Below are 27,802 nucleotides of genomic sequence, written 5' to 3'. Positions count from 1 at the left end.
TTTATAGGCTGCCTTAGAAACTCTATACAGGGTCACTATGAGTTGGAACCAACTCAACAGCACTTAACAACAACAGTTTCTAAACCAAAGGTCCTGATAATGCTATTTTCATATAGGATTTACACTTTATATTCTTTGTTTTTGTAGCGGGTCAATCTGTCTACAGATACTTCATAAAAATGCCAACTTGATATGCTAGATACTGTTTTCAAGAGTCAGTTCACTAGATCAAATCAAGTTTTGCTAGATATAATTTGCTCTATGTTTAGGTCATACTCTGGTCCAAGCAAGGCATAGTGAGAGATGGAAGCATCAGTGCCACCTCTTATGTTGAAAGCTGCATTTTGGTGACAGAAAAAAAAATGCCTAACTTGCTTCCCCATTAAAGGACAAGATCAGCAAAATTTGCATATGAATATGTCAGGATGGCTATTTCCCATCACCATGTGCTGCCAGGAGCTCACTTCTTCAATGATTTGGAGCTACTTAAATTCCTAAATGATAAAGTTAATGTTGAGGTTCCAAAACAGAACAATACAAACAATTAAAGATTTTAGGAGAATGTTAAATTTATTTGGTATGTTTACCCTGAAACAGAAGAAATTAAGAAATGGATCTTTAAGTGATCTTAAGTTAATCAGCAGTTGTGAAAGGAAAAGGAAAAAAGGGAAGAAAGAAAAAGTTTGCCTGTTTCTTATCTGGATTTAGACTTTTGGATGTATTGGTACCTTTTCGTCCTTTTAATTTCCTTTGTTTTACTGTCTTACATTTCTGATACTATGCTCTGAGAGGACACATGTCAAATATAACCTATGAGACAGATCTCATTTGCCTTCTTCTGCACAGGTACTAATCCTGTTCTTCTGTTCTTCCTTTTGGAGTTAGAATCACAGTTGCACCTGCTCCACCATTGGAATCCTATGTTCAGGAGGTTTATGGCTCTGACTCTATTTATCTTCTTGGCCTGAATTTAAAAATCCTTAGTTTAAAATGAATTTAAAATGTTTAGTTTTAGTTGGAGGAATAGGCTTCCTTTTTTCTTTATAATACTAGACTCAGTTATCTTAGTTCTGATGGAAGATTCTCAATTCACTACTTTAAAGTTCTGCTATATTTTTTAGAAACAAAACTTAGAGTCTCAAGATGACTAGGAGAAAACAGACTACCTTCTGATTTTAATAGCCATGTGCACAGAAGGCATCTTGTGTGTGTGTTTGTTTCTGTTTTTTAATCACAGCTCTATAACTGTTCTCAAACAGGAGTCACTGCAGCTTCCCAAGGGGAATGCAATGTAAAAGCGCTGGGAGAATCTGATTCGACAGTAAAATCTACTGCATGTGTTCTATTTCCACTATATTCTGTTGCTGCCATTTATTAATATGCTGCATAGTGAAGTTGATGGCTGTGTGAATAGAGTTCACAGCACTTTTCTTCCATAAAGCAATTATGATCATTTTTATTATTTAACATTCATTCTCTAGCTTTAATCAGAAGAGCGACCCAATATATATGATTCAAAATGGATCATATGTCCACCACCAAATACAAGTGAGCTCCTGATTCCTGGTGCTTGTTGGGGGAATCCACTAGGTAGGGACGGGGTTTTGGAGACAGGAGATGTCTCTGGAGCCACGTCACCTCTGTGCTACAGGGTTAGGGGTTGTGGGTACCTGTAGTGTAACACCTACTCCATCATCTTAAGTTTGTGACTCTGATGTCTTCTTTTGGAACAATAAGAAAAAAGTGGCTTATTCTGAACAGTTTCAAGGAATGTGCAAATGAGAGTTAGTTCTTGCTTGAAGAAATCCTGTAATAAATAAGAAGTACACTATTGGTGACCAAGGCTATATACAAACACAATCACAGTACCTGGTTCAAATCAGTTTCCTAAGTGAAGTAGTTTCCATTTGAACGATCATAAAGAAGAGCAAGCGGCTCACTGTTTCCAACATTTAAAAGACTTTGGAAAATAAATTTTATTTTAGTTGCTCTACGTAGGGACTATGACAAAACTAACTTTTTTTTTTTTTTTAAGGTTTTTATTGTGGATTGAGTGAAAGTTTATGGGGCATATCATCAGTTTCACATTCAACAAATCATACACCTTGTTTCATTACAATGATTATAATCTCCCCCATGTACTATCAGTTAACAGTATTTCTCTCTATCCGCTTTAGTTTTTTTAAAAAACAAAACAAAACTAACTTTTCAATAGCTGTTTGGCCTAGGAAAGTGCAGCCCCTCTAAAATGAGATCTTTCTACTAGGAAGAGAAGAAATATGAGGGGACATACATGAACTGCAAATATGAAGTCACATAGAAAAACCACCTGTGGATCTCTAGAAAATCAAGTGTACTGCTCCCACCCTGTCCCCTATATAGAGTAAAATAGAGACAACACAGTCTCTTGCCCAGGTGTGTTGGGGTCCATCTCAACATCTTTTCCACCATTCAGAGAGAGGATCTGGAGAGATCATACTGTCTTCTGAAAAGAACTGGGGGTTGGTGGGTATAAATCCATCCTGGATCTATATCAGTTCAAATTCTATTGCTATAGTAAAGGACACTGCTTCTACATTCCAGGAAATTTTATCTGAAGGCCTACAGAGCAGTAGCTCATTAAAATCATAAATAAATTAATGGTTTATTCTCTTCCTTTCAAGGAAAAGCAGGCATATGTTTCTCTTAATTTCAAAATGATATCACCATTTAATTAAAATGTGATGCTTAACTATATACTGCAAGATTTATTCTTTAACATCAGATCTTATGCTATATACTTTCATTGCTCATTAATAAGGGAGAGGCAGCAAACACATTGTATTCGAAATCAGAAAATCATTTAAATGTAATTGCAAGTAGAACTTTTCTTGCTAAATAAAATTTATCTTTTAAAGATCCAAAATTAATAAATACATAAATAGGAAAAAGTCATCAAAGGTCATTATGAATGTTCCATCATCTACTGTAGGCCTCAAAACCTTCTGCAGGGATGAGAAGCAAATCTGTTACTATTTTTTTTTTTAAAGTATTCACTATATAATATAATTTTAAAAATGTAAAAACTAGGTTAGAGGATATTTTTAGTATTATGAGAATATGTTAGTTTTATTTTCTGTTGCGTTAAAGATCTAGTGCAGTTAAAGGGAAGATACCTGAAATAAATCAGAAAACAGTTTTTAAATAATTTTTTAATGATTTAAAAATTCATTGAGATAAACAAATGAAAAGAGAGACTGAGTAGTATAAAGTCAAAGTATTTTTTTAAAAGGTAGGGATTACGGCAGAGAAAAAAATGGGAACATGAGTCAGGAACTTAATTTCCTTGCAAACGATTTAACATCTCTGTCCACAAGGAGCTTACAGTCAATTGAGGAAAATGACAAACACAAAAAGTTGAAGAACAGTATGATAATCTACAAAAGACAAATTCTCAGAGTATTACAGAGGCTGAGTCGAGACAGCACATTCCTCCAAGATCAGACAGCAAAGCCAATTATTGTTTATCCTGCAATGAGTGTAAGAACAACCAGGAAAATCAACATGCCTTACTCACTTTGAACCAAAATTGAAAACTCAATCAGTTAGATGAATGAAAATTAAACCAACATACATTGAGTGTCCACGGTTCCATTGATCTTACTCATGCTTTGCTGGAAAAGTTTAATGGACACTGAAGTGGCTATAAAATTGGCCTTGAACAAGCTGAGGGAAAATCAAAGGATCTCTGACTGAGACTTGATGGCCAACGTAGAAGCTGGTGAGTTGCTATGGAAAATTGCCTCTTGTGATGCTATAGGATAAGATCTGGACTGCTAACTACAAGGTTTGTGGTTCAAACCCACCAGCTGCTTCTTGGAAACTCTATGTCAGGTGCCATCAAGTCAGAACCGACTCATAGCGACCCCATGCACAGCAGAACGAAACAATGTCCGATCCTGGGCCAACCCCACCACCACTGCCACACTTGACGCCATCAATGATGCCACCTGGCCAATCCATCTCATTGGGGGTCTTCCTCTTTTTCTCTGACCCTCCATCTTACCCAGCATGACATCCTTCTCCAGTGACTGTTCCCTCCTGACAACATGTCCAAAGTATTAGAGACGAAGTTTAGCCATCTTGGCCTCCAAGGAGCACTCTGGCTGCACTTCTTCCAAACGGATCTATTAGTTCTTTTGGCAGCCCATGGCACTTTTAGTATTCTCCTCCAACACCACAATTCAAAGGCATCAATTCTTCTATGATCTTCCTTATTCACTGTCCAGCTTTCACATCCATATGTGGTTATTGAAAATACCACGGCTTGGATCAGGCGCACTTTAGTCCTCAAGGTGACATCTTTGCTCTTCATGGAAACTCTATATAGAATCAGAAACCCTCTGGGTCTGAACTAACTTGATGGCAGTTTAACAACAGCAACAACTTTTGTATGTGCATGCTTCATCTCTTTACCTGGTAGTATGTCAGTCTGGGGCAGAGTCCATGTCAGATTTATTTTTGTGTCACCCACAATGCTTCACAGTTGTTGTTAGGTGCCATCGAGTTGGTACCGACTTATAGCCACCCTATCCACAACAGAACGAACACTGCCCAGTCCTGGACCAAGCTCACTACTGTTGCCACGCTTGAGTCCATCGATGCCCTCGTTGGGGGTCTTCCTCTTTTTCTCTGACTCTCCACCTTACCAAACATGATATCCTACTCCAGTGACTGGCCCCTCCTGACAATATGTCCAAAGTATGAGAGACGAAGATTGGCCATCTTGGCCTCCAAGGAGCACTCTGGCTGCACTTCTTCCAACACAGATCTGTTGGTTCTTTTGGCAGCCCATGACACTTTCAATATTCTTCTCCAACACCGTAACTCAAAAGCATCAATTCTTCTATGGTCTTCCTTGTTCACTGTCCAGCTTTCAAATGCATATGAGGTTATTAAAAATATCATGGCTTGGATCAGACGCACCTTAGTCCTCAAGCTGACATCTTTGCTCTTCAACACTTTAAAAAGGTCTTGTGTAGCAGATTTGCCTAATGCAATACGTCATCTAATTTCTTGGCTGCTGCTTCCATGAGTATTGATAGTTGATCCAAGAAGAATAAAGTCCTTGACAACTTCAATGTTTTCTGTGTTAATAAGAATGTTGTTTATTGGTCCAGTGGTGAGGATTTTTGTTTTCTTTGCATTGAGATGCAATCCATACCGAAGGCTTCACAGTTGGCACACAAAAAGAGGGTAGCATGATGCCAAACTTAAGAGAAACAGCTCTGAAGTCAGACAGACATGCATTCAAGTATCTTTGTGACCTTCGGTAAATTACCTAAAACTTTGCTAAGCCTCAGTGCCCTCCTCTGTAGCCTGGAAACACTCACTTCTACTTTATTGTCATTGCTATGAAGAGAAAATAAAAACAACATTAATCACTTGGTGTGCAACAAATGTCATGCAGCACTATACTTATAAGCAGTGAATGCTTATTAAGTGAATCAGTGGGCCATGATGTTGACCTAGAGCTACTGGTTTATAAAACCCAATTCACAGTCATTCTGGTTCATTGTAAATCTTTATTTATCTAATTGCTTTACATTTTTTCCTCTCTCAATGGCTTCCAAGTCTGTTTAGAACTCAGCAGTGTCCCTTCTTTCCTGATCACACATGGACACAATTTCTTATCCACTTTATACCTGGCTTTCTTTTCATGTAGCTCATGACTGAAGTCAGATTGAGTGACTATGGGCTCCTCATCCAATATCATACTACCAATCCAACATACAAGCTTTAGCTGGGTTTAGTAATCCAACGGTATTTATTTCTAATACCTCATGTAGTTTTTAAAAAGAGACATCAGATATTTTCTCCACTTCTGTCATGCTTTAAATAGTTGCATCATTAACATATCTGAGGATAGCAAATAGTGAGCTGGAAAGAACAGAAAATAGGCATTATGTACCTTAAATGTGAATTAAACATCCATTCTTAGCCACAATCTGTTTTCTTTAAGATTAACCTAATTTCTTCTAGGGCTGTGCCTGGAGTATTTCATTCCAGAGAACCTCAGAAATTGGGCTTGTGAACCATGCTGAAAGTTTTTTCAGTGAAAGCCGATTTCTCATTCTTCATAATATAATTGCTGAGCTCAGAAATTAACATTTGAATTACTGAGGTTATGCTTATATAACCTTATATTTGGCTCAAATGAAATGATTGCCAAATTTGCCTAACATCTGTGAAAATGGTCTACAGAGTGCAAAAGGAGATCTGAATTACCTCATAGAGCTTATAATACAGGGAATTACTACTTCATGCCCCTTTTATCTTTCCAAAGTCTATGAATATTAACATATAATTTATACACATATGATACACACATATAACTTAATTAAAAACAAAAACTAAAGCAATAATCAACTAAAGGGGTGAGGGAAAATGATGGTGTTTCCTTTTGTTATTTCAACATCATTTGTTTCTTTCTTGATGTGGAATCTACCACCCTAATTTCAGTTTCACATAAATAATCAGTACCAAGTATCATTTATAAAATATATACGCCAAGTTTAACAAATTGACATTAGAATACATCACTGATGGGAATGTGCTGGTCCCACTATCCTTGGTTCTAGACTGTGTGGAATCATAGGGGTGAATTTTCACTGTGCCAGTTCTGAATCATTATATAAAATTTAATTTAAAAATATTACAATTGCCACTAAGCATGCCATTGTACCCATTCAATTTATCAAGAAAAAACAAAACAAAACAAATGCTTCTTAAAAAGGCTGGTTTTAATTTAATTCAAATTCTTCTCAAATGAGTGAGACCCTGAAGCAGGAATTCATTTGTACAGGCTTGGGGTATACTCCTCCACTGCAGCCTTCCCTACTTTTAAAAGGGGGGCTTCTCAAGTGCTAAGCTTCAGCTAACATGAAAGCATTCAGTTAACATGATTCTATAGTTAAAAGACAACACATTTATATGCAGGAAGGATTGCTACATACCAATGTTTCATAAATGTGTAAACAGATGGGCTAATTACCATAGCAATCAAAAACACATCAGGTCAAATACTGGACTGGCAAACATCCTAGTGATTTTTCAAATACTATCTTTTTATATCAGAGAATATCAGAAAGATGTTTACCTGTGCTTTATTGACTATGCAAAGGTTTTCAATTGTATGGATCATGACATGCTATGGACAACATTGCAAAGTATGAGTATTCCGGAACACTTAATTGTGCTCATGAGGAATCTGTACCTGGACCAGGAGGCAGTTGTTCGAATAGAACATGGGAACACTGAATGGTTTAAAATTAAGAAAGGTGTGTGACAAGGTTGTATTCTTTCACCATACTTATTCAGCCTGTATGCCAAACTTCGTCTCTCATACTTTGGAAATATTGTCAGGAGGGACCAGTTGCTGGAGAAGGGTATCATGTTTGGTAAGGTGGAGGGTCAGAGAAAAAGAGGAAAACCCCCAACAAGATGGATTGGCCATGTGGCAGCATCGATGGACTCAAGTGTGGCAACAGTAGTGAGTTTGGCCCAGGATCGGGCAATTTTTTGTTCTGCTGTGCATAAGGTCGCTATGAGTGGGTACCAACTCGATAGCACCTAACAACATCTTTTTATACAACTGAGATAAAGAGGCTGAAAAATATTCTGTATCATAACACAACTGCTAAGGTCTAAAAAGGTTTAATAGTGACTTCTTAGGAGGTTCCCACAATCCTAAAATGATGAGTCCTGGTGTGGCGCTGTAGAATACGCACGAAACTGCTAAACCCAAGGTTGGTAGTTCAAACCCACCAGCCGCTCCTCGAAAACCCTATTCAGGGTGGCTATGAGTCAGAACTGACTTCATGACATTTAACAGCACAGCAGCAGCAAAATGAAGTAAACTCTATGAGGTACACCAACACACAGTGAGCCCCACACAAACGGATCTACTTGATGCAGAAACACTGCTGGAACCAAAGCTAGTGGGGAAAAGAAAAACAGAAAATACTTAAAAAAGTAAGGACATCAATTATTTGCTTTGAAAAAATTAGCCAGAGCAATGTGCAAGAATGAAAATTAGAAACCTGAGACTGTGACCCTCGACCACCCTTCAGGTCTGGAAAGGAACACACTCTCTTTCAACCAAGCAGTAGATAGGTAGGTATACAGGGGGAACAACACTAGTAAAATATGCTCACTATGAATGATGGAATAATCAATTATTCAAAATCAAAGGGGCAACATGTACCTAAGGACAATGTCAAGAAGGGACAGGAAGGTGGTAGAAGGGAAACAGAAGCCATAGGGAGTAAACAGATGACTGTTATTCATCGGAAGGGATTGTAATCATTGAGATGAACCAAAGTGTATTATTTATTGAAAGTAAAACTGATGGTCTTTTTAGTAAATCTTCACTCAATTCACAATACAAAGTTAAAGAAAACAAAAACAGAATGAATAATAGAGACAGGCCATTTTGAGGAGAGTGTGGTTTATTTTCTACCATTCAGGACTAGACTAACTTTATCTTTATGTTTTAATATAAAACTTATAAAGTTGCATTAATATAGCAGCAAATATTCTTGAAACTAATTATAACTATCTCACTCACCCACTGCCAAAGTAACAACTCATAATGAGTAGAACGGCTCCTTAGAGTTTCAGTGACTGTTAATTGTTATGGAAGCAGACAGCCACATCGTTCTACCTCAAAGCTATTTATGGGTTTGAACCATTAACCTTGCAGTCATCAGCCCAATGCTAAAAGCACTATGTCAATTATAACTAGTATTGTTGTTAAGTGCCATCAAGTTGGTTCCAACTCATAGCAACACTGTATAGGGTTTCGAAGGAGTGGATGGTGTATTTGAACTAACGACCTTGTGGTAGTAGTCCAGTACTTATTCTACAATGCCACACCATTACCCAATTATACTATGTTGACATTAATTGCCATTAAGTTGGTTCTGAGTGCCAGCAACTCTGTACAGGGTTTCCAAGGAGCTGGTAGACTTGAAACAAGATCAGACCAAAACACCCCAGCAACTCTGGTTCTCTGTGAAGCCCAGTCACCAGGGAACCAACAATTAATGCAGGTTTCAGAAACATCATGGAGACAGGAAGAGTAGAAGCTTAGAATATATGCTCTGGCCAAATATGTTCCTCAAATGCTTGGGTTGACCAGTCAACTGCAATCTAAATTAAGCAATATTATAAACTACTTATTTCAGGAAAATTATTTCATACAAATTGGATTAATTGATTCCTTGATTACTGATTCCTCACACCATCAACAATTAGCAGGCTGCACACTTTCCTTTAGAGACACATGTCTTCAAGGTGGTCCAAAGTTCTCCCTGCTCCATGCTTTTGTTCCCAAGCTGTCTTGCAATCTACAAGTGTTCTTCCTTAGCATCAACATCCATTGAGGGGTAGCAATCCATTGAGGCAGCAGAGGACCCGCATGATCAAATTATTCTTTTAAAAATGCAATGCTATTTTATGTAATACTAAGTAAGATCTGGTCAAAGAATCACAGACAGTAAAAAGAAACATTATCCTAATTGGCAAGGAAGTTTCTCTGTTCTAGAGGACTCATGGAGGAAAATAATACTTACCTCAGGAAGTGCTTCATTGTGCCTGTTTGACTGTCCAATGCTATACAGAATTGTCCTCAAATAACTGCTCCAAACTAGGTTTTGCCAAAGTGTAAGCTGTGGGAAGAAATCAGATGTATTTACTAACACAGGGGTTGGAAATTCCAAAACAAATTTCTGCTTACTAAAGAGACAACATGGATGCACCTACAACATTATCTGTTGAACAGCCCACATAGCAACATAATTCAATGGATTAAGACTACAACTATAACCTTTCATTTTAAAATTTATACAATTAGGCTTTCATTTTAAATCACTTGCAAGAGAAATTATTAGTTTCATGAGCAATCTGTTCAATAGTAAATTTTTTTTCTCTATTTTGTGTATTGTTCCTATATCCTGAGGAAAATTATTTGCATGAGAAACAACATCAACAACATAAAATTAACCATCCTGATTTCTAGATATCCAGTGGATTGAAATCTGGACATCTAAGCCTTTCAGAAATCCAACTCAAAATTAACTAGAAACAACCGATAATGTCTTAAGTGAAAATAGTTGCTCAAGAGCCAAGTACTCCAAATAAATGAACAATACTCGCTTGGCCCCATTTTTCTAAACTGTAAATAGAGCAGTAAAGCTTTATATTTGGACAGCATTTTTCGCTTACTGTTTACTGCATGTTGGGATGAAATAGAGAAGTTACCTCACAAGGGAAGAATGGAACAAGAGTCGCAGCAACAACATGGAGAACAGAGTGTACAGAAAAATGGCTGACGGAGGAGACACAACTACCCACTAATACAGTCAGGGAGTGTCCTGGTGAACTCAGCCCAAATACAAGCCAGCCATTTACTTAAAACCTATTTGTTCTTGTAAATACTCTATGCATACTTGAGAGAGGGGGAAAAAAAATGTTTACATGCCAAATTTAGGATTGTGGTTGCTTTTGAGAAGGGCAAGAAGGGTTTAGAATTGGGAAAGAGAAAAAAAGGCCTTAACTTTGTGTTTTATTTCTTCAAATATATCTGAAGCCAAATAAAGGGGGGAAAACATGTATTTGTTTTAGGTGATGGGAACATGTTATTTTTTATACTTTTGTGGCTTTTAAAAATGAATCTAAATTTTTAATTTAGAAGTGTTAGTACCCACCAAGTACCCAGATCTTGGTATCTAATACCACTCTCCATAAAGGAAACCAAGAGTAGTTAGAAGAATAGTTATTTCCAAGGCTGGGTCAAGGGTTATACAAGATGAGCCTGAAGTACCCTGTAGCATCAAAAACCCAGGAACTGTGCAAACAAAACAAAAGAAAAACAGATGGGGAGAAGTCAGCTGGACAGCTAAAAAGGCTCCCCGAAGGCCAAAGTTGGAACAATTTGAGGAACAAAATGAACTGGATTATAACCCAAAGTATGAAATAAATATCCATAAATGCTTACTGGTCTAAATTGTTGTTGTGTTGTGTTGTGTTGTGTGCCGTGGAGTCAGTTCCGACTCATAGTGACCCTACACAGGGTTTCTGAGGCTGTAAATCTTTACGGGAGCAGACCGCCTCATCTTTCTCTCACGGAACCGCTGGTAGTTTCAAATTGCTGACCTTGCGGCTTGCAGCCCGACTCATAACCACTACGCTACATAAATGAATAAAATTTTAAAAGGAGGAGTATAAATTTCATATACAAAAATAAAAGCCCTAGTGGCACAGCCCTAGTTAAGTGTTTGGTGGTAACCAAACAACTGGTGGTTTGAACTCACCTAACAGCTCTGAAAAACAAAAGACATACATGATGTTTCAATCCCCTCAAGATCAGAGTCAAGAAAACCATTTAAGGCAGTTCTACTGGGTCACAGTGGGTCACCATGAGTCGAAACCAACTCAATGGCTCTCAAGGAGGTAGAACATAACTTTCCAGCCTGTACATGCATACAGGGTATGACTTTCTTGAAAAAAGTGCAATATGGAAAGGGAGAAAGGAGTAACTTAACTGTAGAGAAATCTGACAAACTACTTCTACCAGGTGACCAAGGTGAAGTGATGTCATGTTGATATCATCTACTTTTTGATATGATGTGATGACATTGGCACTTCTTCTCTGTGGTCATTTGACCCAAAATTCATAACTCCAATCTCATTATTAGAAATACATCAAGACATATAAACTGAAGAACATTCTACAAAATACCTGAGCAGTACTTCTCAAAACTGTCAAGGTCATGACAAACACGAGACTGAGGAGACTAAAGAGCTATGATGACTGAATATGATGTAGCATCCACAATGGGATCCTACAATAGAAAAAGCACATTAGGTAAAAACTAAGAAAATATGAACAAAATACGTTGTTGTTAAGTGCCGCCAAGTTAGTTTCAACTAGGGAATCTGCAGAGCAGCTGGTGGGTTTGAACTGATGACCTTGTGGTTAGCAGTACAGTGCTTATCTGAAAGTGCTTTAGTTATTAATAATATACAAACATTGGTCATTGTTGTTGTTGTTAAGTGCCGTCGAGTCGGTTCCGACCCATAGCGACCCTGTACAGGGTTTCCGAGGGTGTAAATCTTTACGGGAATAGAAAGGCTCATCTTTCTCCCGCGGAGCAGCTGGTAGTTTCGAATTGCTGACCTTAAGGTTCACAGCCCGATTCGTAACTACTACGCTACCAGAGTTCCTAACATTGGTCATTAATTATGACAAATGTATCCTTTTTGTATAAGATGTGTAATAACAGTGTGGCAACTTTTCTACAAGTCTAAAACTACCCTAAAATAAAAGTTTATTAATATGTTAATGCCTACTATGCTCTCAGGGAGCACGGTGGCTCCATAAAATAAGCAAAGGACTGTGAACCACAAGGTCCACAATTGAAGCCTGCCAGCTGCTCCGCAGGACAAAGAGGAGGCTTTCTTCTCCTGCGAAAATTTAGAAACTCTGAAACCCTATCTGCATCTCTTTTCATCAACCCCGCCCAGATAGATTGGATACCACTCAGTGGAGACTCTACCTTCCTCTGAGCCTTCTGGGTCTAGGCTCCTTCTTGAAAGCTTGTAAGCCACTCACTTCTTGCCTCTGTAGCCCCACATTTTGGGTAGCCAATGTCCAAGTTGTCCAACCCTGTCTACTCTGTGTATGGAGGGTGTGGGAATGATCCTCGCTGTAAAGATTTGTTCCCTCTCCCTCTTTTGAGCTACTGCATCCATAGGTGTAGGTCAAGTTCATCAAATTGTATCAGATTACTCTTTTTTTCCTCTTCTTTCTTCTTCTAGTTGAGGTCTGATCATTCAGTCATTGAAGCCAAGTCAAGTGGGTATTATCTGCAAGTGTGGGTGTTCTTATGTATATGCCCTGTCTTATCAGCTGGACGCTTTACTCTCCACTCTACTCCTTTGTGGCTATGTCACTGACTCTGGGCCTAAGAGTCCCCAGGTCTTGCCACACTGCTGGCCAACCAGGTCTCCACCTGGGTCCACAGGAGTCTCTAATACAGTATTTCTTTTTCCTGCCTTTTACATAGAGATTCCTGAACTATTCATTTAAAAAAGCTTCTTGCATGCGTGTGAGACCAGAATTATGCTGGGTAATGCAACATTATTTTAATACTGCAAAGGAGCCTTCATATTTAAGATGTTAATATTGCATTAATTTAGCAGTAATTTATTAATACATATCATCTTCTGGTATGGCATTAGACATTAGAACAGTGAACTACTAACCACAGGTCAACAGTTCAAACCCACCAGCCACTCCTTGGAAAACCTCAGAAACTAGATCCGCTATTAGCTGGAACCAACTTGATGGCACAGAACAACAACTATTCTATGATGTAATATTTTAATATCAGGAGGAAGTCTGTGAAGGAAAATTGGAGGCGTATGGCAGGGAGTGTGCATGGTAGAGAAGAACACAAGTTTTAGAGACAGAATTCATGTCTGGGCTCACCATTAGCCACGCGGCCAACCTCTCCAGAGGTCAGTTTCTCCTTGTGAAAAGAGGAAAGTACTTACACCTATCTTGTAAGGTTGTTCCGAGAACAACGTGTAATATGAGTTAGAAGGCCCCGAGTGGTGCAGTAGTTAAGAGTTCCACTGCTAACCAAAAGGTCAGAGGTTCGAATCCACCAGCTACTCAGTGAAAAATGTTGCAGTCTGTTTTCATGAAGATTATATACAGCTTTGGAAATCCTCAGAGGTAATTCTGCTCTGCCCTATAGGGTTGCAATGAGTCATAACCTACTAGTCAGTAACAGGATTTTTTGTTTGTTTAATATGCAGTAAATGAGTGCTGCATACAACAACAACACACGGAGTCTGAATTGACTCAACGGTAACGAAGAAGAACAACTTGTTATCAGTATTATTATTTTGGTTGTTTTTACTGCATTCTCCTCTAAAGTAAAAGATCATTTTGTCAAGTGAAGAATAATTTAAGAAGCTGTTAAATTCTGACACGGTGATGTAACCTAAACTAAAATAATATTGAATAGAGATGAATAATATTTAGAAGGCAGAATCAATTGGACTTACTGATTAAATAGGAAAAGGGAAGGGAAGGAAAATATCAATTGGTTCTAATTACCTGCCCTCCAAACAGGAAATAAAAATAATAGTAACAGTTAGTTCTAATTATCTGCCCCCAAAGAGGAAACACCAAAAATGGTTTGGGATGATAGAAGAAAAGCTTTGCAGCTAATGTTTCACTTACGGCTTGCTGGGTATTCATGAAAAAAAGTCTCTAAATTTTTGCTACAGAAAATCAGAAAGAATGACTGCTTGCTTAATTTTAAACCTAGCCTTGTTTGGAAGGAGGCACACTTGTTAATGTCCCATTTACATTAAATAGACAATCTGTGTAAAAGGCAGGGATATGTAACAAATCATTGTGAATAGTCACAAATCATGAGAAATGTCCTTCGAGTTGTTTTTTCATGAGTGTTGTTAGGTCAATCTACTCCTTCTTTCTAGACCTGCCTCCCCCCCCCTTTTTTTTTTTTCTTAATAACCAACAGAACATTTCTTTTCTTTCTTTTTCATCATTTTGTTGTCCTTTAGGTGAAAGTTTACATAGCATATTAGTTCCTATTCAATAATTCACACACATATTGTTCTCTGACATTAGCTGCAATCCCTTTAGGTTTCCCTGCCTCTCCCTGTCTTTTCATCTTTGTTTTTGGGCAAATGTTTCTTTTTGGTCTCATATAGTTGGTTGTTCTAAGGAGCATATTATTCACATGTTTTATTGTTTATTTTGTAGGCCAATCAACAAAGAGCTTAAAAACAAAGATGCCACTGAAAACTAAGGTCTGCCCATGCTATGGTATTTTTAAGCCTCTTATATGAATGCCAAAACTGAACCATGAATAAGAAAAAACAAAGAAAAATTAATGAATTTAAATTATGATGTTACCAAAAATACTGAAAACACTGTAAACTGCCAGAAAAACAAACAAATTTGTCTTGGGAGAAGTACAGCCAGAAATGCTCCTTAGAAACAAGAGTGGTGAGATCTCATCTTATATACTTTGAACATTTTGTCAGGAGGGACCAGTCCCTGAGAACATCATGCTTGGTAAATTAGAGGATAACCAAAAAAGACAAAGAACCTTAAAATGGATTGACACAGTGGCTGCAGCAATGTTGCTGTTGTTTTTAAATACCATTGAGCTAGTTCCAATTCATAGTGACCCTGTATAGGGTTTCCAAGGGGCAGCTGGTGGATTTGAACAGTCAAATTTGTGGTTAGCCATCCAGTGCAGACCCTACAGTGCCATACCAGGGCTCCAAAAGGGCAGTTCTACTGTGTCCTATAGGATAGCTATGACTTTACATACAGCAGGATAAAATGTGGCCTGGTCCTACGCCGTCTTCACAATCACCATTATGTTTCAATCCATTGCTGAGTCTACTGTGCCAAACCATCTCACTAAGGGTCTCCTACCTGCTTCTTGGTCTGCTCTTTAAAAAGTATGATGTCTTCCTCTAGGGACTGATTCTCCTGATTACATGTGATTTATAAGGTTTATATTGGTTAATTTTTGGATCCACAAGGTCTACCTTGGGTAATCATGGACCTCTGGTGGTGCATTAGGCTGCGAACTGAAAGGTTGATGATTCAAACCCACCAGCTGCTCCTTGGGAGAAAGATGGCGCAGTCTGTTTCTGTAAAGATTTACAGCCTCAGAAACTACGGAGCAGCTCTACTTGGTCCTGTAGAGTCGCTGTGAGTTGGAATCGACTCACAGTTGGAATGGCAGTTTTTTTGTTTAATTTTGGAAGTAGATGCCGGGGTCGTTCTTCTGGGTCTGTCTTAGCCTGGAAGCTTAACTAAAATCTATCCACCATAGTATTTGAAATAATGGTGGCATAGCTGCCAGCATCACAGTAACAGACAAGCCACCACCATACACAAACTAACAGGGGATTCACCCTTTTCTAGTCACACATTAGCTCTGATGTCACCTGTCTTACAGAATACAAGGAGACTATGAAAGCAACTCCGTGTGCAGTCCCTTCCCTAGGATTCCTCTTTGTGGGGACTTTCTAGCTGGAGATGGACATCAGAATTACCTGCCCTATTTTACATCTCTTGTATTGTTGTGAAATGATGGATTTTCTGCTTCTTTCCTCTCTAAACTCTACGATCCTCTAAGGTACCAGGAAGCCCAGGGTTTAGTACAATGCCTGGCACACTAGATACATATTGGTTGAAGTGAACCTGACATCCTTTTAGGAAAGTATACTTCTTTAAAAGCATTATTCAGTAACAAGTAATAATGAAAGAAATTAAACATCTCCCAAGTGAAAGAAAACATATATAAATGTTTTAAAACCAAAACAGAATGTAACTATAATTCTGGCTTTCCTAACTTTTTCCGTTTCTATGCAGCAATTTCTTAATATGTGTATAGGAACACTGCCCTGGACTCATCCAAAAAGAAGGATCAAAGGACTATGCCTACAGATCAAACACCCCCAGAGATCAATTGACATTCTGGTGCTACACTGTAGGGTTATCTGCCTCTAGTGCCTTTATTCCCAGCTGGGAGGAAACCAGCAGCAGTGAGTGGTCTACTGCTTCTGAGAACTTGTCCTTTTACCTTGTTATCAAGGAACTTGCCCTGCCTGCTTGGAAGGAGCAACCCCCTGAGGCTCTTTGTAAAGTACCACAGGGTAACCCAGCCTCGGAGAGTCAAACTCTATATTGAACATGGCAGGGAATTAATTAGAAACGGAACTAGAGGGAACAGAATTCCTTCCTTTAAAATCTTCATTCCTACAGAATATGTAGCCCTTCACATTCTGACTGTGTCCCCTGTAACAACTAAAATGGTGTGGTACTGTAGGATAAACACTAGACTGCTAACCACAAGGTCGGTAGTTCAAACCCACCATCTGCTCCTTGGAAATCTCATAAAGGGTTGCTATGAGTCAGAACTGACTACATGGCATTTAACAACAATAACATTCATAAATAAAGGAGTTCCTGTGTGGTGCAAATGACTAAATCCCCAGTTACTAACTGAAAAACTGATGGTTCTAACCTACTCTGAAGTACCTTGGAAGAAAGGCCTGGTAACGTGCTTCCAAAAAGTCGCTGACCCTGAAAATCCTATGCAGCACCATTTTACTCTGAAACACATGGGGTCTCCACTGATGCGAACCAACTTGGTGGCAACTGGCACTGATTTATATAGAAATAAAAGATAAGAAGAAATCGAATATTGTTAAATTCTTATAGGAGTCCTGGTGTGGTACTGTACGATAAGCACTCAACTGTAAAACTGGTTTGAACTGCAAGGTCAGCAGTTCAAGCTCACCAGCTACTCCTTGGAAACCCTATAAAGGGTCGCTATGGGACAGAACCGACTTAACAGCACTTAACAACAACAACAACAAAACTCTTATAATTTGCCTATTTTGAGAATATCTGGTTTTTAAAAAAGTATATTGTAGTGAACACATTTAACAATAAAATTTAATTTAAAAATTAAAGTTTCAGTGAAGAGTCTTGTGAAACTAATAGTAATAGCTAAAATTTACAAAGCACTTACTATGTGGATGTAATGCCCAGATTTCAGGGTCCCCAAAGACCACCAAGGAGCCGTCGCCAATGCAAATACATAAGGGTTGTTTATTCAAGCTCCAGCCCAGACCTTCTCCGTATCCGACACAGCGGACTCGGGAAAAAGGCCCCGAACTCCTAGTTAGTGGGGTTTTTATAGAGATTACAAACAGGTTCGGGGGTCTTCTACTTAACTTCTCTAGGATTGGTTTACATTTAGTAAGGTATAGGGTAATATGGTAGCGTAGTGGTTACGAATTGGGCTGCGAACCACAAGGTCAGCAGTTCGAAACTACCAGCGGTTCCGTGGGAGAAAGATGAGGTGTTCTGCTCCCGTAAAGATTTACAGCCTCGGAAACCCTGTACAGGGTCGCTATGGGTCGGAACCGACTCAACGGCACTTAACAACAACAACAACAAGGGTAATAAAATCCGATTGGCCATTATCCGTAGCTTGGGCAGCTTGATTAGAGTAAGGAAGACATACATTATCTATCCTTGGCGTTGTCAGGAATGTTTATCTCTTCTTTACAGCTTGTAGAGGGAGGGGGTCATCTCCATCTGGTACTACCTGACCAGGCACATTCCTGAGGCAGGGAGAGGTGCTTTGGCCAAAGTAAAAAATGGAGTTTCTTCTTTAGGTCCCACATGAAAGGTATTATATCCTGCGGGTTTTATTTATGCCAACTCGCTTAATCGTTCATCATCTCACACTCACAGAGCCCCTACAAGTCAGAGCAGACCTGCTCTATAGGGTTCCAAGGGCTGTAACTCTTCACACAAGCAGATTGCTACATTTTTCCCCTGAAGATCAGCTGACAGGTTTGAAACACTGAACTTTGGTTAGAAGTAGAACATTTATCTGTGCCACCACGGTTCCTCAGTTAATCTTAAAAGATATTTTAATTGAGGTTTAATATTGCCATCAGGAAATTTTCCCAATTACTTTTAGAAGTCCTTTGAAATGAGTAATAATTATTATCTCCACTATGTTGTTGTTAAATGTCGTCGAGGGGATTACGACCTATAGGGTTCCTAAACAAGAAAATATAACCAGAGCTCCTTGATAGGGCTAAGAAAATGGAGTCACAAAGAGCTTAAGGAACCTTCCAAAGTCACACAGCTAGTACCTAGCAGAGCTGGGATTTAAATCCTCTCAACCTGGAGCTCTGGCAGCGTAGTGGTTACGAATCGGGCTGCGAACCGCAAGGTCAGCAGTTTGAGACTACCAGCTGTTCCATGGGAGAAACATGAGGCTATCTACTCCCCTAAAGATTTACAGCCTCGGAACTCCTGTACAAGGTCACTACGAATCCGAACAGACTCCACGGCACATAACCACCACCACCAGCCTGGCTCCTGAGGCTTCCACGCTATTTCTGGGAACTACTGAGATAAAACTGAAAAGAATGAAAAGAATGTGCAAACTAAACTGCAAAGACTGGGGTAATCAAGGTTGCATGTACTCCTGCACCCCAAATTTAACAGTACCACTGAGGGAACTTTCCAATAGTAATGGTTACTGTGCCTCTGGAAAGTAACTTCTATCCTTTACCAAAGCAAATGTACCAGAGATCTGGAAGTTCCTAAACAAGAAAATGTAATGGAAGATAATTATACAATAGAGACAAAAGGAATTTAAAAAGAAAAAAAGAGTTTTTGTTATTCTTTATTGGGGCCACATTTCTAAGGAGCTACGAATTCTTGGCAATGCAACTCAGAAATAACTGAAAATAAAAATAACACCTACAAAGTAAATTTGAATTCCTGGGTCTACACTGCTACTTAAGTGGTGATTTCATTCTCCCAAATGATTCTACCACCACTCATCTGTATATTTATCGTACTGTGGTGGCTTATGAGTTGCTGTGATTCTGAAAGTTATGCCACCGGTATTTTAAATACCAGCAGGGTCACCCATGGTGGACAGGTTTCAGATGATCTTCTAGGTGAAGACACACTAGGAAGAAGGAGTGACTAACTACTTCCGAATATTTCGTTACTGAAAACCTTCTGAATAGCAGAGAAACACTGTCAGATATAGTGCCTGAAAATGAGCCCCTCAGGTTGGAAGGCACTCAAAATGTGACTGGGGAAGAGCTGCCTCCTCAAAGTGAAGTTGACCGTGATGATGTGAATGGAGTAAAGTCTGTGGGAGAAAAGGCTATGGGACCTTCATTTGCAGATGGTGCACAACTCAAAATGAAGATAAATAGCTGTAAACATCCATTGAAAATCGGAACATAGAATGTACAAAGTATGAATCTGGGAAAATTGGAAGTTGTCAAAAATGAAATGGAATGCATAAACATCTATATCTTAAGCATTTGTGAGCTGAAATGGACTGGTGTTGGCCATTTTGAATCTGATGACCACATGGTTTACTAGGCCAAAAAAATGACAAATTGAAGAGGACTGGTGTTGCATTCATTGTCAAAAAGAACATATCCAGATCAGTCATGAGGTACAATGCTATCTGTGATAGGATAATATCACATGTGCCTACAGGGAAGCCCAGTTAATACCACTATTATTCAAATTTATGCACCAACCACTAAAGCCAGGATGAAATAGAAGAATTCTACCTACTTCTTCAATCTGAAATTGATCAAACATGCAATCAGGAAATATTGATCATTACTGGTGATAGGGATTCAAAGGTTGGGAGCAAAGAGGAAGGATCAGCAGTTGGAAAAAATGGCTTTGGTGATAGAAATTATGCTGGAGAATGCATGATAGAATTCTGTAAAACCAATGATTTGTTCATTTCAAATACCTTCTTTAGACAGCATAAGAGAAAGACTATACACATGGACCTCACCAGATGGAATACATAGAAATCAAATTGACTACATCTTCAGAAAGAGACGATAGAAAAGCTCCATATCATCAACGAAGAAAACAAGGCCAGGGGCAGACTGTGGAACACACCATCAATTACTCATATGCAAATTCAAACTGAAGATGAAGAAAATGAAAACAAGTCCAAGAGAGCCAAAATATAAACTTGAATATATCCCACCTGAATTTAGAGATCATCTGAAAAACAGATTTGATACATTAAACACTAAAGACCAAAGACCAGAAGAGTTGTGGGATGACATCAAAAACATCATACATGAAGAAATCAAAAAGTCATTAAGAAGACAAGAAGGAAAGGGTCAAAATGGATGTCAGAAGAGACACTGAAACTTGCTCTCCAGAATAGAGATGCTAAAGCAAATGGAAGAAATGAGGGAGTATAAGAGCTGAACAGAAAATTTTCAAAGATCAGCTTGAGAAGATAAAGCCAAATATTAAAACAAAATGTGCAAAGATCTGGAATCAGAAAACCAGTTAAGTCAAGTATCCCAGACGTCTCCGCAATGGAATCCATCTTGAAATTTTAGACTCCATCATGGGCACTAGATGTGTGTGCAGCAGAGATGGAAGTGACACACCAGAGTGGAATTATGCAAATATGAAAACCTACCTCCTTTTTGAAGAAAAGATTCTCTCCCTATAAATACATATCAGGGTGTAAACATGGTGAGATGACGATGCCTTTGGCACACCTCCCCTGCAGGTATTTCTATAATGCTACATTTCTTGACTTTTTTAATACTCTATTAGACTATATTTTTATACTACATTTCACGACTTTCCAGTCTTCTGTAGCCCAACCCAAGGAGCGCTGGTAGTGTAGTGGTTAAAAATCGGGCTGCAAACCTCAGGGTCAGCAGTTCGAAAGTACCAGCTGTTCCGTGGGAGAAAGATGAGGCTTTCTGCCCCTGTAAAGATTTACAGCCTCGGAAACACTGTACAGGATCGCTATGAGTTGGAACCGACTCTGGCACATAACAACAACAACAACATAGCCCAACCCGGTAACAATGTCATCCTACAACTCTTCTGGTCTTCAGTAGTTTGTGTTTAGTGCATTAGATCTATCTTGAGACGGTGTCTAATTTCAAGTGGAATATACTTAAAGTCATATTTTGATTCCTGTTGACTTGTTTTAACTTTCGTCAATTTCATTCAGCCTAAATTTGCATGTGAGCAATTGGTCTGTTACTTGGTCAGCTCCTGGCCTTGTTTTGGCTAACAATATTGAGCTTCTCCATCATCTCTTACCACATTATGCAGTCAATTTGATTCTTGTGTCTTCCATCTGGTGAGGTCCACATGAATGTTGTTAGGTGCCATCAAGTTGGCTCCAACTCATAGTGGCCTTATACACAATGAAATAAACACTTCCTGGTCCTTTGTCAACCTCACAATCATAGTCACCCTTGAGCCATGGTGCGAAGTCATATCATTGGAGGTCTTGGTCTGTTTTGCTGACCCTCCACTTAAACAAGCATGATGTCCATATCCAGGGACTGGTCCCTCCTGATAATAGGTCTAAAGTATGAGACGAAGTCTCTCCATGCTGTCTTCTAATGAGCATTTTGGCTCTACTTCCTCCAACACAGATTTGTTCTGGCAGTCTATGGTACTTTCAATATTCTTCTCCAACACCATGACTCAAATGCATCAATTATTCTTATTCCTTATTCACTTTCCAACTTTCACATGCATAGGAGGCTACTGAAAATACCATGGCTTGGGTCAGGCACATCTTAGTCTTCAAACTGACATCTTTGCTCTTGAGCTCTTTAAAGAGGACTTGTGCAGCAGATTTGCCTAATGCAATATGTTGTTTCATTTCTAACTGTTGCTTAGAGGAGTGTTCATGGTGGAGCCAAGCAAGATGAAATCTTTAACAACTTCAATCTTTTCTCCATTTATCATGATGTTATTTATTTATCTAATGGTGAAGATTTCTGTTTTCTTTACATTGAGGTGCACTTCATACTTAAGACTGTGGTCTTTGATTTTCATAAGTATTTTAAGCCTCTTTGCTTCCAGTAAGCAAGGCTGTATCACCTGCATATTGCAGATTGTTAATAAGTGCCAAGTTCTTCTTCATATAGCCAAGCATCTTGGATTTCCTGCTCAGTATACAGATTGATTAAGTATGGTGAAAGAATACAATCCAGGCACACACCTTTCCTGAATTTAAACCAGTGTCTTCTTGTTCCGTTCGAACGAATACCTTTTGGTCTATAGACAGTTAAGTCATCATTTATATTGATGAAAAACAGTAATTGCAATGAGTAAGTCATTGGTCTTGCAAAAATTCTATCATGCAGTTGCCAGCACCATTTCTATCACCAAGGCTGTATTTTCCCACTACACATCCTTCTTTATTTCTAATGTTCACATAGCAATCACCAGTAATTACTGATGCAGCTTAATTACATGTTTGATAAATTTCAGATGGAAGAAGTTGGTAGAATTCTTCGATTTCATCATCACTGGCTTTAGTGGTTTGTAGATAAATTTGGATAATAGTTGTATTAACTGGTCTTCCTTGTAAGCATGTGGGCATTATCCCATCACAGACTGCATTGTACTTCAAGATAGATCTTGAGATGTTCTTTATGATAATGAATGCAATGCCATTCCTCTTCATTTTGTTGTTCCTGGCACGGCATTGAAATCCATGATTGTCCAATTCAAAACGGCCAATATCTGTCCATTTTAACTCACTAATGTATTGATCTTTATGTGTTCCATTTCATTTTTAACAATTTCTAATTTTCCTAGAGTCACACTTTGTATATCTATGTTCTGATTACTAATGAATGCAACTCATTTTGAGTTGTGCCCCATAAGCAAATGAAGCTCCTGAAAGCTTTGCTCCATCCATGTCCTTATGGTCAATGCCATTCTGAGAAGGCAACTTTTCCCAGTTGTATTTTGACTGCCTTCCAAACCTGAGGGGCTCATCTTCTGGCACTGTATCAGACAATGTTTCACTGCTCTCCATGAGAGGTTTTCAGTAACTAACCATTCACAAGTGATCTGCCTCTCCTTCTTCCTGTCTGTCTTTGTCTGGAAGCTCTGCTGAAACCTGTCAACCATGGGTGGACCTGCTGGTACTTTAAATACAGGTAGCTTAGCTTCGAGCATCACAACAACACACAAGCCAACACAGTACCACAGACTGAGGGGAATGGTAGTAACTATGTCTGGTGGTGGTGGTGGTTACATGCCGTGGAGTTGGTTCTGACTCATAGCGACCCTGTACAGGGTTTCCAAGGCTGTGAATGTTTACGTCTAGTGACTGGTAAAATATTCCAAAGTTGCCAAGGAAATATATATACTAACTTGAATGAATTCTCTTGCATTCACTGGAAAACATATGCTTCATTCTCTTGTAGATTTCTCTAATTGCTGCGTCTTGTTGTTTTCATGCTTGTTGTTGTTAGGTGCCATCGAGTCAGTACCGACCCATAGCGACCTTAGGCACAGCAGAACGAAACACTGCCTGGTCCTGGGCCAACCTCACTACTGTTGCCACGCTTGAGTCCATCAATGCTGCCACTTGGCCAATCTATCTCGTTGGGGGTCTTCCTGTTTTTCTCTAACCCTTCACCTTACAAAACAAGATATCCTTCTCCAGATTTTCTCTTGAATGGTCTAATAATATATACTTGTGCCCTTCTAAACTCTAATGGTGTTGCACTGTAGGAGAAGCACTGGACCACAAGGTTGGTTTGAACCACAAAGTTGGTGGTTCAAACTCACCAGCTGCTCCTTGGGAACCCTAAACAGGGTTGCCATGAGTCAGAACTGACTCTATGGCACTTAGCAGCAACAACAAAGCTCTAATGACATAACAATTGCGGCATCCTTCAATCAGTTACAGATTTGGTAATCTAACATACAGATAAAAGCTTCTCTTTTACAACCATATCCCCACCAAATCTCTATGTATATATGGAGAACACATAATGGAGAAGGGAAATATTCTTTAAAATTTGACTAATTCAGCTCATAGCTTCCATTCGTTCTCTAGTACGTTTTGCATGCATGCATGTCTGTGAATGATTTTCAAGAAAGAAGCAAAAATTCCCCCAAATAAGCCTGACCTCCCAATGGGAAGCTGCCTCTGTGGGAATAAGAGGAAAGGTCACAAATGGTTTGTGGGGAGGCTGGGCTCCTTAAATTAAATGGATCAAGTATCAAATTCAAATAGACAGGTGAATAGGTCTGGATTAGCAAATTCAGTTGATGGATAAATTTGCATTATGCTTTCTATTTCACCAAGTCATAGAAGCATTGGTTCTGTGTAAGAGACACCTAGTCAGATGAGAGAGACACATAATCTTCAAAATACATAATGCAGTAAGACTTGCCATTTAGAAAGAGAGGAAAGAGGAGGGGAAAGAAGGGAAAGAAATGGGAAGGAAAGATGAAATGGCAGGAGAAAGAAAGAACACAACAACAACAACAACCTAGAGACCAAACAGGACAGAGTAGAACTACCCTTTAGGGTTTCCTATTCATAATTAGTGAGGTTGGCCCAGGATCGGACATTGTTTCGTTCTGCTGTGCATGGGATTGCTATGAGTCAGTTCCGACTCAATGGCACCTGACAACAACAACAACAGGTCATAATTTTTACAGGAGCAGACTGCCATATCTGTCTCTGGAGGAGCTGCTGGTGGGTTCAAACCATCAACCTTTCAGTTAGCAGCCAAGCACTTAACCATTATGCCACCAGGGTTCCTTGAAATGGATATAATTTAATCAATTTAACTGACACTTGTAACAAAATTTTTATCTTCACATAGTGAAGTTATCTATCTAGAACCATTTGACAGGAAAGTTTCAGCAAACTGTGGAATTTCTAGGGTGATTGGAGGCAAAAGAGGTACTAAAACATCTGCTGTCCCTGATGACCCTGACTACAGAAAATGAGGTAAAAGCATCCACAGGACATTAGGTTAGGTACTGTAAAAGAACAAAGAAATTTGCTTTTACCCTTTGGAGCTATGACTATGCATGGCTGAAAGAACACAATTTTATTCTTTTTAATAGTATTTCATCAGTGTTTTATTCTTATTAAATGGTATTTCATCACCAATGGTAAACACTTGTCTGTCAGTTTGTCACACTGTGGTGCTTGTGTGTTGCTGTGATGCTAGAAATTATGCCACAAGTATTTCAAATACCAGCAGGGTCACCCACGGTAGACAGGTATCATCTGAACTTCCAGAGTAAGAAAGACTAGGAGAAGGCGAGGTGGACTATTTCTGAACGTTTAGTCACTGAACACCTTATGAATATAAGGAGGATGAAAACATTATCAATAGCAGCAGAATATGATCAGACTTAGTGCCTGAAGATGATGTCTGCAGGTTGAAAAATATTCAAAATCTGACTGAGAAAGAGCTGCCTCCTCAAAGTGGTTGTTGTTATGTGAAGTGGATTCCGTTTCAACTAATAGCAACCCTGCATAGGGTTTCCAAGGCTATAAATCTTACCGGGAGCAGAAAGCATCATCTTTCACCTGCAGAATGGCTGGTGGGCTTGAGCTGCCAACCTTGTGGTTCATAGACCAATGCTTATCCTCTAAAGCCACCACACTCCCCCTTCAAAGTAGAGTTGATTACAATGACATGAAAGGAACAAAGAAATTTACATTCTTCCTGTTTGATGTTCTTGAAGTCATCCCCCAACTCTTGTGGTTTATTGGTCATTAGTGTCTATTGCATCATATCTGCTCTTGAGATGATCTCTAAATTCAGATCGGATATGCTCAAGGTATTTTGATTTGTGTGGAATTGTTTCCATGTTCTTTAGCTTCAGCCTGAACTTGCCATATGAGCAATTGATGGTCTCCAGAAAAATGTTTACTTGTGTTTTAGTAACTATGCAAAGGTTTTCAACTCTGTGGAGCATGACAAAATATGGATAGTAAATGCGTATTCAGGAATACTTAATTGTGCTCAAGAGGAACCTGTATGTAGACCCAGAGACAATTGTTAGAACAGAACAAAGGGATACTAAATGTCTCAAAATCAGGAAAGGTGCATGCCAAGGTTGTATCCTTTCATCAAACTTAGTCCATCTGTATGCTGAGCAAATAACCCAAGACGCTCAATTATATGAAGAATAAAGTGGCATCAGGATTGGAAGAAGACCCATTAACCACCTGCAATATGCAGATGATACAATCTTGCTGCTGGAGGCGAAGATAACTTAAAATACTTACTGATGAAGATTAAATAATTCAGGTTTCAGTTTAGATTGCAACCTCAATGTAAAGAAATAAAAAATCCTCACAACTAGATCAATAAATAATACCATAATAAATTTTAAAATTATTGAAGTTGTCAAAGACTTCATTACGCTTAAATTCATAATCAACAGTCATGGATACAGCAGACACATTGCATTAGGCAAATCTGCTGCAAGCCATGGTATTTTCAATCACCTCATAGGCATGTGAAAGTTGGACAGTGAATAAGCAAGACTGGAGAAAAATTGATGCATTTGAATTATGATGCTGGAGAAGAATATTAAAAGTACCATGGACTGCCAGAAAACAAACAAATCTGTATTGGAAGAAGTACAGCCAGAATGTTCCTTAGAAGCCAGAATGGCAATACTTTGTTTCTCATACTTTGGACATGTTGTCAGAAGAGACTAGTCCCAGAGAAGGGTATCATACTCGGTAAAGGGGAATGTCAGTGACAAAGAAGAAGAACTGCACCCCCTCCCCCCGCCCTCTACCCCAAAAGATGGACTGATACAGTGGCAGCATCAGTGGGCTCATATGTAACAATTGTGAGGATGGCACATGACCAAGCAGTGTTTCATTCTGTTGTGTACAGGGTCCCTATGACTTGGAGCCATCTGGATGGCACCTGTTGTTGTTGTTGTTGTTAAGTGCCATCAAGTTGATTCTGACCCATAGCGACCCTGTATAGGGTTTCCGAGGAGCAGCTGGTAAGCTTGAACCACTGACCTTGCAGTTAAAATGGTTTTTCAGTCTGGAGCATTAACCCACAGCGCCACACTAGGACTCTGGATGGCACCTAGCATCCAGCAACAATTAATAGTAAAATGTACCACTATTTCACACATCATTAAGAAAGAAAAATATGCTGCCAACTATTACTATTTCAAGGATTAGTTGCTCAGCATATAGGTTGAATAAGTATGGTAAAAGAATACAACCTTGTCGCACACCTTTCTTAATTTTAAGCCATTCAGTGTTTTTATGTTCTGTTCGAACAACTGCCTCTTGGTCCAGGTACAGATTCCTCATGA

The 27,802-nt window shown here is 39.0% G+C and overlaps 1 protein-coding gene across 2 annotated transcripts in view; it reads right to left on the bottom strand.

Moving 5' to 3' along the window:
• ELMOD1 (ELMO/CED-12 domain containing 1) overlaps positions 1-27,802 on the bottom strand; it is an 81,514-nt gene that overhangs the window by 36,669 nt on the left and 17,043 nt on the right. The window contains exons 2-4 of one of the 2 annotated variants that reach the window (XM_006833795.1): positions 15,017-15,022; positions 9,615-9,710; positions 1,671-1,807 (exon numbers count right to left, since the gene is read on the bottom strand). Coding sequence is in view for 1 of the 2 variants with exons in the window: in XM_006833796.1 (XP_006833859.1) it covers positions 9,615-9,631 (17 nt within the window). In the remaining variant the exon portion in view is untranslated. Of the gene's footprint in view, positions 1-1,670; positions 1,808-9,614; positions 9,711-15,016; positions 15,023-27,802 lie in introns of those variants that run through there. The other variant, XM_006833796.1, reaches the window with a different exon arrangement.

Source organism: Chrysochloris asiatica, unplaced genomic scaffold, assembly GCF_000296735.1.
Source record: "Chrysochloris asiatica unplaced genomic scaffold, ChrAsi1.0 scaffold00008, whole genome shotgun sequence".
NCBI classification, from domain to species: Eukaryota; Metazoa; Chordata; class Mammalia; order Afrosoricida; family Chrysochloridae; genus Chrysochloris; species Chrysochloris asiatica.
Note: the sequence above shows the minus strand (reverse complement) of the source record. Positions and strands in the feature narration are given on the sequence as shown.